Consider the following 13,367-nt stretch of genomic DNA (forward strand, 5'->3'; position numbering starts at 1 on the left):
CCGGCGCATCTCCTTCCTCCCTGCGCAGCTTTAGAGAACATCCAGAGAGGAAAGGACCACACAGAGCCAGGGGCTGGGATGCTGCAGAGTTTAATGAGTCCAAAGAGGGAAACAAGATGTCTCTGAGGGGAGGCCACAGGGAAAGGGTCGCGCGGACAGCCAAGAGCCAGTGCCCCACAGAGGGAGAGGGACAGGCAGGTCCCCCCTAGGCTGGCTTTGGTGGGCCTCATGGCCCAGGGGAGTGGACAAAAACAAAGGCAAAGGAGGAAAAGGAGAGAGTGGAGGAAGGCAACGAGAGGCATCGGTCATGTTTCAAGAGAGCCCAGGCTGGCCCCTTCCTCAGGGCTGACACCCGTTGCAGGAGGCGTGAGGCATGCTCAGCCCCTCTCAAAGCAATGGCCAGAGTCTCCGTCGTTCAGCCTGGCATCATCTTCTGGGTTCCAGCGGATCCTTGTCCGGGCCGTCACCAGTGGCTTTAGCAGGGGCGACACCTGCTGCCGCAGTAGCGGCTGGTGATGCAGGAGAGGTCAAAGCCCCCGGAGTTGATGGGCACTCCCTCACAGCTGAGGATGCTGCCAACGGCAGCGGAGGTGGAGGAGCCCACGGCGGTGTTCTGCGGGAAGGAGCTGAGGATGGGGCCGGGCAGGGTCACCACCACGGCGGAGGGCTGGATGACGACGACGGAGTCCTGGCACTGCCTGCAACAGGGCTCGTTGCAGCTGCTGGCCAGCGGGGTCGGGCCGCAGGGCTGGCAGGACTGGCACGGGTTGCAGCAGGACATGGCTTGGGGCTGGAGGTGCACCTGGGAGAGAGGGCAGGGAGGAAGCAGAGCACAGGGACACCTCAGGAGCAGCCTGCAACCCCACCAAAAGGAAGCCAAGGCAGGGGGCTGCACAGCGGGAAACAAGGGCTTCTTTGCCCGAGCTCAGCGGGGTCCTGCGCATAGCAGCCAGGCCCAGGGATGCTCATCACTAGCCTGGAGCAAAGGGCCAGCTCAGCCCAGCCTCAGCCTGTCTCCGCGACAGACTGTCTCTCCTCTGACCTCTCCCGCCACCCCCGTCTCGGAGCACTAACATAAGACCAAGGAGCAGGTACCAGCTGAGCTGCCCTCGAAGGCTAGACCCTGTCCTGGAGGAGGAGGTGGAGGAGAAAAGGGGCTTCCAGCTCACCTGGTTCCCAAGGAGAAGGAGGTGACGGAAGCGGCTGAGAGAGCCATCAGTTGGGCTGGCTTTTATACTGGCCCCACGCTGCCTCAGGGCCAAAGGACGTGACAATTTTCCTGCATGCCTGGTCTCTGTCACATCCTGCTCTTCCCCAGGTTTTCAGCGTGCTCAATGCGGACGGGGGAGCAAGGACAGGGTAAACAGGTCACCCTGGCACATGCAGGCTGCGTGGCTTTGGCAGCGGGGCTCAAACAGCCCTACTTTGCCCTGCAAGGCTTTCGCCACACAGGCCAGAGAGCAAACAGTTTCTCCTGGCCATCGCCCCAGCATTCCAAAATCCATGGATCCAAGGCAGACCAGGAATTAGAGAGCAAGGGAGAGGGTAGCTCTGGCTACTGCATCCTGGCTGAATTACCAGCAGTGTGGACAGAGATCCCCGCTCCTCTGGCCTTCTGAAAAATTTCCCTGGGTTTATCAGCTGGAGGGTTTTGGGGCCTTTCTCCACATTCAATGAGCCCTCAATGCTGTGAGCACCATACCTGTCACACAGCATGGAGGGGTCTGACAGGCTTGTGATAACCTAGTACAGGCAGGTCAGTTGGAGAAGGGCCACATTGCTTGACCAACCCCATCCTGATGTCCATCCAGTAGTCCCCTCATGGCCCTTTTCTGCAGGGCTGCTCTCCAGAAACTCATCTCCTAATTCATACTTGTATCTGGTGTTACTCCGTCCTAGGTGCATGAATCTGGCACTTAGTCGTGTTAAATTCCATGCCATTAAGGACTGCCCAACGAGCCAATGTTATCTGGCAGCGTGGCACCCGGCACGCAGAGAAGCACCAGGGACTACTCCGCAGACAGGGCAAAGAACCTCCCTGAATCCACCCGAGAGCTGGAGTTATTTTTACACTGCCGGACTGTGTATCCAGCTCTCCATCACCTTATTAGCTCATTCCTTCTGCTCATTCCTCGTCTCACTCTCTATACTCTCAAAAATGCTGATCGATGTATCTGTACAATCTTATATTGCAGGCTCACGTCCATCCTGATACTCAAACCTGGCAGCTCATGCTGCTTTCCACAGTATCTCACAAGGGTGTGAGTCCGTCACTTTTTTCTGTGTCACCCAACGGCCTGTAGTGACAGTCTCATTCAGAAGGAGGAGACATCAACTTTCTTGCTTCCGTTCTGCTTGTGCATCTTACCAAAAATTTCCTGCACAATTCAACATCACCTGCCCATGCCTGGTACTTCATCATTTCATCCCTTCTAGCATTGAAGCGGCTTCACTGTGTGGCTCCAAGGACTTAGTCCATTCCTACTTACGTACAACTCGTTTTCATAGAACGATAGACTCGTAGCATGTTTGGGTTCAAAGGGACCATGGAAGATCACCTGCTCCAAGCCCTCTGCCTTGGGCAGGGACATTCTTCATTGGACAAGTGGCTCAAAGCTCCATCCAACCTGACTTTGTGTTATTCAATAATTCTGGAAGATAAGGCCTATACGATCTCTTTTCCTTTCTTCCTCTAAACATCTACGTAAGAACAATACATCAAGAGGAACTTGCAGACATTACAAAAATACCAGTGTGGAGTCTCAGTGCTCCTTTTATGCCCATTGGTTTGTACGCGAAAACAAGGTCAGGTCTCAGCAGACCAAGTTTGCAGGGCTAGAGCAGCTGGAGCCGTTCCTGTCTGAAGGATCACAAAAACACCCAAAAGAGAGAGCCCAGGCTGACATCACCTGCCTGCACTGGACCCCTCTGGCACTTAGGCCGTGTCTTCTGCCCACAGTGAGGCAGCCTTGCCCCGGAAACCACGGGCCCTCTCATCGCAGCTCTCAAAAGAGACGTCTGTGACGGGACGGGTATGACATAAACCAGGAAACGCAAGGGCAGCGTAGAGGGAAAGAGCAACACATGCCATGTCATTACCGGGGATGTTTCCGTTCATTAGCAGCATGCCGGAAAATTGCTGCTTATGCAGCGGCTGCCTTGGCCCTGAGGCAGCGTGGGGCCAGTATAAAAGCCAGCCCAACTGATGGCTCTCTCAGCCGCTTCCGTCACCTCCTTCTCCTTGGGAACCAGGTGAGCTGGAAGCCCCTTTTCTCCTCCACCTCCTCCTCCAGGACAGGGTCTAGCCTTCGAGGGCAGCTCAGCTGGTACCTGCTCCTTGGTCTTATGTTAGTGCTCCGAGACGGGGGTGGCGGGAGAGGTCAGAGGAGAGACAGTCTGTCACGGAGACAGGCTGAGGCTGGGCTGAGCTGGCCCTTTGCTCCAGGCTAGTGATGAGCATCCCTGGGCCTGGCTGCTATGCGCAGGACCCCGCTGAGCTCGGGCAAAGAAGCCCTTGTTTCCCGCTGTGCAGCCCCCTGCCTTGGCTTCCTTTTGGTGGGGTTGCAGGCTGCTCCTGAGGTGTCCCTGTGCTCTGCTTCCTCCCTGCCCTCTCTCCCAGGTGCACCTCCAGCCCCAAGCCATGTCCTGCTGCAACCCGTGCCAGTCCTGCCAGCCCTGCGGCCCGACCCCGCTGGCCAGCAGCTGCAACGAGCCCTGTTGCAGGCAGTGCCAGGACTCCGTCGTCGTCATCCAGCCCTCCGCCGTGGTGGTGACCCTGCCCGGCCCCATCCTCAGCTCCTTCCCGCAGAACACCGCCGTGGGCTCCTCCACCTCCGCTGCCGTTGGCAGCATCCTCAGCTGTGAGGGAGTGCCCATCAACTCCGGGGGCTTTGACCTCTCCTGCATCACCAGCCGCTACTGCGGCAGCAGGTGTCGCCCCTGCTAAAGCCGCTGGTGACGGCCCGGACAAGGATCCGCTGGAACCCAGAAGATGATGCCAGGCTGAACGACGGAGACTCTGGCCATTGCTTTGAGAGGGGCTGAGCATGCCTCACGCCTCCTGCAACGGGTGTCAGCCCTGAGGAAGGGGCCAGCCTGGGCTCTCTTGAAACATGACCGATGCCTCTCGTTGCCTTCCTCCACTCTCTCCTTTTCCTCCTTTGCCTTTGTTTTTGTCCACTCCCCTGGGCCATGAGGCCCACCAAGCCAGCCTAGGGGGGACCTGCCTGTCCCTCTCCCTCTGTGGGGCACTGGCTCTTGGCTGTCCGCGCGACCCTTTCCCTGTGGCCTCCCCTCAGAGACATCTTGTTTCCCTCTTTGGACTCATTAAACTCTGCAGCATCCCAGCCCCTGGCTCTGTGTGGTCCTTTCCTCTCTGGATGTTCTCTAAAGCTGCGCAGGGAGGAAGGAGATGCGCTGGGAGGGAACAAATGGGGGAGCAAGTGGATCCTTTCTCATTCCTAGACCAATGGGAGGGCAGCACACACAGCCCCATGGCCTCCTTTGGTCGCTGTCCCTCGGAGCTGAGGACAACATCTCTGGCCACTGCACAGCCCGTGCCCATCAGCCCTTCCCGTGCTGTGTGTCTGCCCAGAAATAGTCCCCTTGGCCTCCAAACAAGCCCTGCGGATGGTGATGCCAGCTTGCCCTGTCTTCATGGGACGAGCCCGGTGCTGCAGGAGGCCCTGGGAGGTCAGCAGCCCCACGGGCACTCAGGGCAGTTCCTCTTGCTCTGGATGGAGCTGTGCTGGGGGAGAAGGCTCAGGCAGAAGGTGGCGACGAGGACGGAAGGAGGGAATAGCAGGAGAAATCACCCTGGCTAGAGCCCACAGCCGCCGCCTCCTCACCTCCCCACCCATCTCCAGGAGGAAGGGGCAGGGTGTGCATCCGAGGGCAAGGGTAGCTACGGCAAGTCCCCTCTCATTCCGTCACGTCCGTACAGCGGGTCCCTGCAGAGGCCAATGGGCATCATTGCCCACTGTCCTCTGAGGGGAACATCTGTGGCAGAAGGAGTCTGCTCCTGATGGCACAGAGAGAAAGCAGGAAAAAAGCACATAAATGACAAACACTCATGGCACTTGCATGAACCATAAGTGGGGCAATACTGAAAAGACCTTGGCTGGCTTCCAGACCCACCAGGCTGCTCTCTCCCTCTCCCTGCGCAACGCGACAGAGGGGGAAAGAAGGTGAAAAAGGCTGTGGGTCGAGGCAAAGCCAGGGGCATCACTTACCCGTTACTTTCACTGGAAAAACAGACTTGACTGGGGGAACATTCCTCAAACATATTGCCAACGAAAAATAGAGCAGGGTGGAGAGAAACAGCAAAAAAGCCCTTAAGATGCCTCCACCCCGTCCCCACGTCTTCTCCACAGCCTCAGCTTCCCTCCTTCATTCACGGCTCTTCTATTTCCCCCACCGCGCAGCAGCGCAGGGGGCTGCGGATGCGGGGGCTGCGGTCAGCACACACAAGTTTCCTTCTGCGCAAAGAGGGACTTCACCTGACCTGCTCAGGAAGAAGCAGCCGGGTTTTGGCACCTTCCCCCGAACCCCTTGTCTCTGCCTCCCCAGACACACGTGCTCGGCCTTCAGACTCCGTGTTCTGTGCGTGACCTGGAACTCATGGAGCTTGAACACCAAAGGAGCTGGACTCAGAGCTGCGCGACTGCCCCTGTGGCACCCCATCTCACAGCCGAGCAACATGCGGAGCCCCGTCCCTTCCCTTCCACACCCATTTGGCACGAGGTCTCAGGCCGTGCCTCACTGAGCACCAGGCCGAAGTGCACCTGGCCCTGGCCTGGACACGAGGAGCCTGCGTCCCGCCCCAGCCCCCAGCAAGACGGCACCATAAGGGGACCGATTCAGGGACAGGGGCCCGCAGAGGCGGGCAGGCTTTCCTGGCCCTGTACTTAGAGCAAGAGGTGGGGGTGTGGGGGCAGAGGCTGCGTTTCAGCTCCCTGGGCACCTCTCTGCCCGGCCAAAGGCACCGCCTCTCAGCTGTAATGGGCTCTGGCTGGCAAGGGCAATCTGCTGCTCTGCAGTGCCCAGGGACACCCCCGGGAAGGCCAAGGTCTTCACCCTGACCCACGCAAGTACAGGCTGACACACGTGTGCTCATTCATGCCTGCACGGAACCAGGCAAACCTCTGCACACTTACAGAAAGACAGGAAATGGCAATGAGCGACCATCAGAGAGAGATGGGGGGAGCAAGAGGAAAGGATGTGCCGTGCCCTCTCCCATGGCAGTCCTGGGGCCAACGCAGATGAGAAGCATGGGAGCGGTGCCCCTTTCCCGACAACTGTGCCGCAAGCAAGCCCACAGGAATGAGCCAGGCGCACATCACCTCTCCGCATGGGATGCCACCAGCACTTGAGCTGCGTCTTCCTCCTGCGCCGGCACGTTCCTGTCCCGGAAATCCTTGGCCTTCTCATGCCGGCACTTAGAGCAGCCTTCATGTGGGAAAGCACGTGCCGTAAGCAAGGAAATGAAAAGGCAGCGGTGCAGGAAACCAGGACACAGCCCATACCATTAGGTGGGATGGTCTGCATTTGCCAGGAACTTGTCAGAAAATTATTACTTCCGCAGAGGGTGCCTCTGGGCCCGAGGCAGTGCAGGACTGCTATAAAAGGCGGCCCGACTCTCTGCGCTCTCATGCGCTTCTCTTGCCCCCTTCTCCTTGGGAATCAGGTGCGTGTGAAGTCTCTTGCCCTCCTCCTTCCAGACCAGGTCTTTCCTCCATGGAGGGCTCAGCTCGTGTGGGCTGTGCTAGCCCCGGGCTGGGAGCTGCTTCTCACGGGAGAGGGAAGGGGGGAGAAGGTCTTCTGCAGAGAGAGCCTGGGACGTAGCTGAGGTGGCTCCTGGGCTTTCAGCTGGGCAGCGTGTGCTGGGCCAGGAGATGCGGTGGCCCCGCTGTGGTTGGGTGCAGTGCTGCTTCTCATGTTTCCCCGTTTCTGGCTTCCCCTGCCCTCTCTCCCAGGTGCACCTCCAGCCCCAAGCCATGTCCTGCTGCAACCCGTGCCAGCCCTGCCAGCCCTGCGGCCCGACCCCGCTGGCCAGCAGCTGCAACGAGCCCTGTGTCAGGCAGTGCCAGAGCTCCAACATCGTCATCCAGCCCTCCGCCGTGGTGGTGACCCTGCCCGGCCCCATCCTCAGCTCCTTCCCGCAGAACACCGCCGTGGGCTCCTCCACCTCCGCTGCCGTTGGCAGCATCCTCAGCTCTGAGGGCGTGCCCATCAACTCCGGGGGCTTTGACCTCTCCTGCATCACCAGCCGCTACCGCGGCAGCAGGTGTCGCCCCTGCTAAAGCCGCTGGCAACAGCTTTGGGCAAGAACCTTCAGGACCTCAGAACATGGACCGGAGATGGAGCTCCGTGCCATTGGCCCCTTCTTCCACTCAGCCTTTTTGCCCTCTTCCCTTTGCTGTCGCTGCCTCCCAGCACCAGCGTGGCTGGCACCTGTTGGCCTCCCTCCCTCTGCAGGGCAGGCAGACGGACACCCTGCAGGAGCTCCACCGCACCTCAGCGGCTGCCCCTGGCGCTGCCTCGGAGCCACCTCCTTTTCTTCTTTCGACTCATTAAAGTTGTGCTGCATCCAGGCCTGTGCCTCCGAGTCCTCCCTCCTTCTGTGGCAGCTCTCCCAGTCTGCCCGGGGAATAACGGGGGAGGAAGGGGAGGGTAGAACTGCCTGCAGTGTGTTCTCTTTGGTGCCTTTTCCCTTGGATCAGAGGAAAACAGCCCTTGCTACTCCATAGCTAATGGTCATCGGTGAAATCATGGCTCCAAAGTGTGGCAGGAGTGGGAATGGGGAACAATAATACCTGGGGACAGCCCACAGCCTCATGCTTGCCTTCTTCTTGTCTCCGTTGACCGATCAAGGGTCCATGACCGGCACACATGGGTACAGGCAGAAGAGACAGGTTCCTCACACAGTCCTTCAGTCCCTGGTAGGGCCCAGCTTCCGCCCAGACATCAGGGTTGAGGGAATCCACAAGTTAGCATTGGTATCAGCCACACTCCGATGATGCAATCACATCCTTACTTTCTGCGTATTTCCACACTCCTTAAATCCTCTATTGCTCATTTCATGTTTCTGTCTTCCCTATGCAAACAATGTGTGTCTTCCCTGTTAATGTCAGCTTTTTGGTATTGTTTTCAGTAATAGTAAAATATTTCTTTTTGTACCTTGGCCTTCAGCATGGGGTAATGGTTTATACCCCAGCATCCCTCAGGTATCCATTGTTTCTGTGTCCTGATTATTGCTCCTTGGGGACTGGCAGGGAAGTGGTTGGAGGGTGGTGTGTAATTGTACTGTGCATCACTTTTTTTTTTTTCCTACCTTTTGGGAATTATTAATCTCACCTTCTCTTTCCATTTCAATTGTTGTATTTGTTGTTCTTGTAGTGGTTGTTGTTATTATCATTATTATATTTTCTTTTAATTATTAAACTGTTCTTATCTCAAGCTATGAGCTTTACCTTTTTCCTGATTCTCCTCCCCATCTCATTGCCTGGTGAGGAGTGGGTGAGCAGCTGTGTGGTTGGGGTTAAACCCAACATGGGGCACTATAAAGCACTGCTATGGTTTAAGCCCAGCCAGCCACTAAGCCCCACACAGCCACTCACTCACTCACTCCTCCCACAGTGAGATGGAAGAAAGAATCCGAAGAGTAAAAGTGAGAAAACTCGTGGGTTGAGATTATGTTTAAAGGTAAAGAAAAGCCGTGCGTGCAAGGAAACAAAGCAAAGCAAACCAAGGGATTAATTCACAATTTCCAACTGCAGGCAGGGGCTCAGCCTTCCCCAGAAAAGCCAGGCTCCATCATGTATAACAGTTACCTGGGAAGACAAGCGCCGTCACTCCACACTTCCCCTCCTTCCTTCTTCTTCCCCCAGCTTTATATACTTAGCATGACAGCCTATGCTATGGAACAACCCTTGGCTAGTTTGGGTCAGCTGTCCCGGCTCTGCTCCCTCCCAGCTTCTTGTGCACCTGCTCACTGGCAAACATGAAAAGTCCTTGATTTTGAGTAAGGATTACTTAGCAACATCTACAGCATCAGTGTGTTATCAATGCTATTCTTATACTAAATCCAAAATAAAGCATTGTGCCAGCTACTGAGAAGAAAATTGACTCTGTCCCAGCCAAAACCAGGACAAACATGCACAAGGAGGTGGTGACAGTAGGCAGATCAGGATTGATGGAGGCAGAATCAGGGGACTCAGATCCCAGTAGTGTCAGCTCCCACCACCAGCACATCAGCAACCAGGTTTTTCCAGGTGATTTAGCCTTGGAATTTAATCCATCTGCTCATCACAGAGCAAGGAAAATTTCCTGAGCAGGTCTCAAACAGATGTGTAAGAGAAGAGGAGGGGTAACCACAAGTTTCTCCTGGGCATCTTGCAAAAATACACAGCTTATGCTCAACAATATTTACAGATGACAGCTAAACTTCTCTGCATCCACCACAATTCATTTTGTCAGCTTCCAACACAGCTGGTCTCCAAGGTCAGCTCTTTTTTCCACCAAGATGGAAACAGAGTGAACAGCTGATTTCTGTCAGGAAATTGGTGCACTGAGATTCCTCCCAGCAAAGCAATGGTGATTCCCCTGGGAGAGAGGAGAGCGATGAAAAGCAGTGGAGCAGATTGGGGTATGGGTGCTAATCCGGTTAAACAGAAAATCTTCCCCAGTCTAGGGCTGACGGGCTTTTTTCACATGCTGAGGGTTTGGCTGATGCCCAGGTGCATGGATAGGAAGAGATTTTCCTTCCTTGGGCTATTTTGGCTGGGAGATAAAACCATGAAAGCAGTCATGTCTCACAACAAAGGCTCTCTTCTGCAGCAGCATGCTCCAGAGGAGGCTGAGGGAGCAGTAAGAGCAGGACAAGCTGATCAGACACATCTTTTTAATATTCATTCCCATGCCACAGCTAGTTTCAGCTCAGGGGGGTTGATGAAGTCTGGTATGGTCCATGTGGCATCCCTCAAAAGCTCTCCTCCATGTCCAAGTACTCCTTGAAAGTGACAGTTTTATTGGACTATTTTGCTCTTTTACCAAGTCACTGGCTCTGAATTCAGACAGAAGTCACACCAGCATGCTGTTAATAACATTTGTCTGTGCTGCATAGGCTGGGGAGGTAGAGACCCAACCCCACCACCACCCCAACAGGCTATTGCTGGAAAAGCTGAGAACTGACCTACATGCACACAGTGCTGGGGAGGAAACCACTCCACGAGGAACATACACATATACCCTCTTTCTGTCTGATGCTGCATGCTGTGGGCACCAGTGTGGGCTCAGTGGTGAGACAGGTGGTGCTGTCCTGTAGCTTGGCATCGTTACACGGGGGAAAGCACCTGGAAGTTGTCCACAGACAGCACAGAGGAGAATCTCTCCCTGAATCTATGCAAGGTTTGGAGCTACCCATCCACAGCAGCATCTGAGAGGCCTGGGTCAGCAACTTCTTTTGCTCCAATCCTTGCCAGCCTGAAAGACACATCTCACCAAAGGCTGCAAGTCCCACCAAGGCTGCCAGAAAAAACTGGACTATGTCATGCTTTCACCTTTACATATTGCTTGCAGAGTTCCAAGAAAGGTTGAGCTGGGCTGGCTGGGAATCCCAAGAGATGGCCTAGAGAATGGAGGAAGCCAAGCAGCCTGGAAAATCTCTCCTAGGGTTGATGTTAGAAGAAGAAACGCTGAAACTCAGAAGTGCAGTCTGCCTCTCTTGGAAGAAAAAGACTGGTAACAACCAGAAAGGGCTGGGAGGGAGAGAGGAAAAAGGCCATGTCATGTCCTCACGTGTGGGAGCCCTTGGGTGACTGGTCAAGGATTACAGCGCTGAAAGGACCTTGGTCTTTCCTGTCAATGGGGCAGGAAACATACCCCTAGGAGTACCCCAGGCCAGTATTCCTAGTCTGCACATGACCCCTTCAGCAACTGGTGTGAGTGTTCTGCCTGCAATGACATGTTTCTGCCCCAGAAATTTTAGGAACTCTCATTCCACACTCAAACATCCATGAGGAAGTGAGCATGACATAAACAAGGAAATGAAAAGGCACAAGGAAACTGAAACACAGCCTGTATCATTACCTGGGATGTCTTACATTTCAGAAGAGCTTCTCAGAAAATTATTAACCCTGCTAGGACTATCTCTGGGCCTGGGGCAGTGCAGGACCAGTATAAAAAGCAAGTGTAGGTCCTTGCTTTGTCATCCACTTAACCCTCCTTCTTTTGGGAACCAGGTGAGTCTGAAGTCCCTTCTCCTGCTCCTACAGGATGAAGCCATGTCTCAGTGGACATGTCAGATAATACCTGCCCTGTCTGGGGCTTGGGACTAACTGTGAGGGGAAGCAGGGAAAAGATCTAGCATGGAAGGAGGCTGGGTATGGTTTGAGGGTGCTCTTGGCTAGGAAAGAGTGTTTCTGGGCCTGGCTCCTTTTGCTCAGTGCCCAGGGGGACAGGCAAGAGCTGAGGGGTCCCCCCTGCACAGTCTCCAACTCCCCAGCCAGTATGTGCCTCAGTTCCCTCATGGTGGGTGGATGGGCTGCTCCTTACGTGCCCCTGTACTCCTCGCTACCCTCTCTCCCAGGTGCACCTCCAGCCCCAAGCCATGTCCTGCTGCAACCCGTGCCAGCCCTGCCAGCCCTGCGGCCCGACCCCGCTGGCCAGCAGCTGCAACGAGCCCTGTGTCAGGCAGTGCCAGAGCTCCAACATCGTCATCGAGCCTTCTCCAGTGGTGGTGACCCTGCCCGGCCCCATCCTCAGCTCCTTCCCGCAGAACACCGCCGTGGGCTCCTCCACCTCCGCTGCCGTTGGCAGCATCCTCAGCTCTGAGGGAGTGCCCATCAACTCCGGGGGCTTTGACCTCTCCTGCATCACCAGCCGCTACTGCGGCAGCAGGTGTCGCCCCTGCTAAAGCCACTGGTGACTTCCCACAGGAAGGACCCCGGGAACCTAAGATATGATGCTGGTCTGAGGACACAGTGTTGGGTCATCACTTTGAGAGGGACTGAGCATCCCTGGCTCCACATGCAAAGGCAAGCAGGAAGAGATGTGCCTGAGCTGTCTGAAAGCATAACCCTTGTCTGACTTGACTACTTCTCACTCTTTTTTTCTCTGTTGTCTCCTTCTCTCCTGGGCCATGGGTTTTTCCAAAGCCATCCATGTAGGTATCTGCTGTCCTCCTGCCTTTGTGCTGTAGGCAGTTTGGCACCCTTTGTGAACTCCACCCTGGCCCCAGCACATGGTCTCTTTGAAGATCTGGTACTCCCTGCATCATAACCTCCACTTATTTACCTCATTTCCCTCCTTTAAATCATAAAAATTCTGCTGCAACCCAACTTGAGCCTCTGTGTGATACTTCTCTTTTAGGATGTTCTCACAAACTACTCAGGAACAAAAGCATTGTTCTGGTCAAAGGAACACAATGACAGGGCACCCTTCACTGGGAAGGGGGAGAAGAGGTTGTGGCACACTGCCCTAGGAAGCTCTGTGCAGTGTCCTTTGGGCCTGTGGAAGATGTTGCCAGCTGCCCAAATGACAGTGGCCACCAAGGACTGCCTAGGTCAACCTCTGCCCAGAAAGGCCCCTTCAGGCTGGGAGTGTGTCCTGGACATGGGAAACCTGTCTTCTGCTGACCTCTAGTGGGGAACGGGGTGGGGGGGGGGGAGGGGTGCTGCAGGAGGTTATAGAGTAGGTTGCAGCTACACAAGCTACTGGGGAAGACAGTTCCTCCTGCTCTGAGTGGAGCTGTGATGGAGCAGTAGGCTGAGACAGAAGACCGGATGGACAGACAGCAGGAGTGGAATTGGGTGAATGGCCTCAGGAACTGCCCCCAAGCAGGACCACAGCCAGACACATGGGCACGGGTGGAAGGGACAGGGACCCGGGCAGCACACAGAAAGTGCAAACGCCAGAAGAGTAAGTCTGCCTTGTGAGGGCCCTATCCTGGAAAAAAAGGAATGTCTGTGAAAGGAGAGGAGAGGGGAGTGGAGGGAAAGGAAATGCAAAGCAAGGCAAGAGCCCTAGATAACAGCGCAATACATCATCATGCAGGAGGAAAGCAGCGCTGCTCGGCATAAATGTGTACTCAGACAAAGATGCTGCTGGTCTGGCTGCACGCTGGGTGGCCAGAGAAGTTCACCGGGGAGCCTTTGGCCCCTGACAGGGATGGCTGTGAGGGTCGTGTCCTTGGCCGCCTCCATCATCTCCTTCAACCTGGGAACTGCCGGTCCAGCCCTGGGAACTGTCAGCAGCTTCCTACCTGCCTATCTGAGGTGCACGGCTCCCCGTGGACAGCCTGGCACAGAGTTTTGCAAGAGGCGGCGGTTTACAGGCAGGTAGGATTGCCTGCGGGATGTTCAGGGCTC

General features: G+C 55.6%; 4 protein-coding genes across 4 annotated transcripts; 3 read left to right on the plus strand and 1 right to left on the minus strand.

The window, feature by feature from the left end:
* Nucleotides 1-74: 74 nt before the first annotated feature.
* Nucleotides 75-1,253, minus strand: LOC119158974 (feather keratin Cos1-2-like). The gene is made up of 2 exons (XM_037411476.1): nt 1,170-1,253; nt 75-802 (listed from the first exon to the last, which is right to left on the minus strand). The coding sequence occupies exon 2, from the start codon at nt 779-781 to the stop codon at nt 476-478; it is 306 nt and encodes a 101-aa protein (XP_037267373.1). The 5' UTR covers nt 782-802; nt 1,170-1,253; the 3' UTR covers nt 75-475.
* A 1,805-nt stretch (nt 1,254-3,058) lies between these two features.
* Nucleotides 3,059-4,200, plus strand: LOC119158973 (feather keratin Cos1-2-like). The gene is made up of 2 exons (XM_037411474.1): nt 3,059-3,252; nt 3,620-4,200. The coding sequence occupies exons 1-2, from the start codon at nt 3,085-3,087 to the stop codon at nt 3,944-3,946; spliced, it is 495 nt and encodes a 164-aa protein (XP_037267371.1). The 5' UTR covers nt 3,059-3,084; the 3' UTR covers nt 3,947-4,200.
* A 2,473-nt stretch (nt 4,201-6,673) lies between these two features.
* LOC119158976 (feather keratin Cos1-2-like) lies at nt 6,674-7,301 on the plus strand. The gene is made up of 2 exons (XM_037411478.1): nt 6,674-6,691; nt 6,975-7,301. The coding sequence occupies exon 2, from the start codon at nt 6,996-6,998 to the stop codon at nt 7,299-7,301; it is 306 nt and encodes a 101-aa protein (XP_037267375.1). The 5' UTR covers nt 6,674-6,691; nt 6,975-6,995.
* A 4,288-nt stretch (nt 7,302-11,589) lies between these two features.
* On the plus strand, nt 11,590-11,914 carry LOC119158975 (feather keratin Cos1-2-like). The gene has a single exon (XM_037411477.1). It carries the CDS (start codon nt 11,609-11,611, stop codon nt 11,912-11,914), a length of 306 nt encoding a protein of 101 aa, XP_037267374.1. The 5' UTR covers nt 11,590-11,608.
* Nucleotides 11,915-13,367: the final 1,453 nt, after the last annotated feature.

The sequence above is a fragment of the Falco rusticolus genome, chromosome 18 (genome assembly GCF_015220075.1).
Source record: "Falco rusticolus isolate bFalRus1 chromosome 18, bFalRus1.pri, whole genome shotgun sequence".
Taxonomy (NCBI): domain Eukaryota; kingdom Metazoa; phylum Chordata; class Aves; order Falconiformes; family Falconidae; genus Falco; species Falco rusticolus.